Raw genomic sequence first — 437 nt, forward strand, 5'->3', positions numbered from 1 at the left:
GCATGCGGTCGTGCTGCAGCAACGGAGTTGCTGCTTTCGAATCCAAAGTCAACAAGGAGGTCAGGGGGGCCCCACAGGGGCCCCCAGAATTAGAAAGAGAAGCAGCAGCAAGTTGCTGCTGCAGCAGCGGGTCCCCAGGTGTATCTACAGGGCCCTGCAGGGGCGTGCGGGGCTGCTGCGGGGACATAGCTGCGTAGACACCGCACGCCTGCTGCTGCTGCTGCTGCTGCTGCTGCTTGTGCTGCTGCTGCAGGGGCTGGAGCAGGTGCGCAGCGGGGTGCTGCTGCTGCTGCTGCAGCAGCAGCAGCAAAGGATCCACTGCCTCCTCCCTCTCTCTCTTGTCACCTGAAGTGCGCGGCAGCAGACGGGGCCCCCGGGCAGCAGCAGCAGCAGCAGCACTGGGGGGCCCCTGAGCAGCAGCAGCAGCAGCAGCTGCA

General features: G+C 65.7%; 1 protein-coding gene across 1 annotated transcript in view; it reads left to right on the forward strand.

The window, feature by feature from the left end:
• Nucleotides 1-2: 2 nt before the first annotated feature.
• The window catches only part of ETH_00039070 (uncharacterized protein), a gene marked incomplete at both ends in the record, with an annotated part of 501 nt that continues 66 nt past the window's right edge, over nt 3-437 (forward strand). Inside the window, 2 exons of the mRNA XM_013373970.1 lie at nt 3-138; nt 254-435. Of these exons, the coding sequence (XP_013229424.1) occupies nt 3-138; nt 254-435 (318 nt within the window). The remainder of the gene's footprint in view (nt 139-253; nt 436-437) is intronic.

The sequence above is a fragment of the Eimeria tenella genome, genomic scaffold, assembly GCF_000499545.2.
Source record: "Eimeria tenella Houghton genomic scaffold, Eth_scaff1858, whole genome shotgun sequence".
Lineage (NCBI taxonomy): Eukaryota > Apicomplexa > Conoidasida > Eucoccidiorida > Eimeriidae > Eimeria > Eimeria tenella.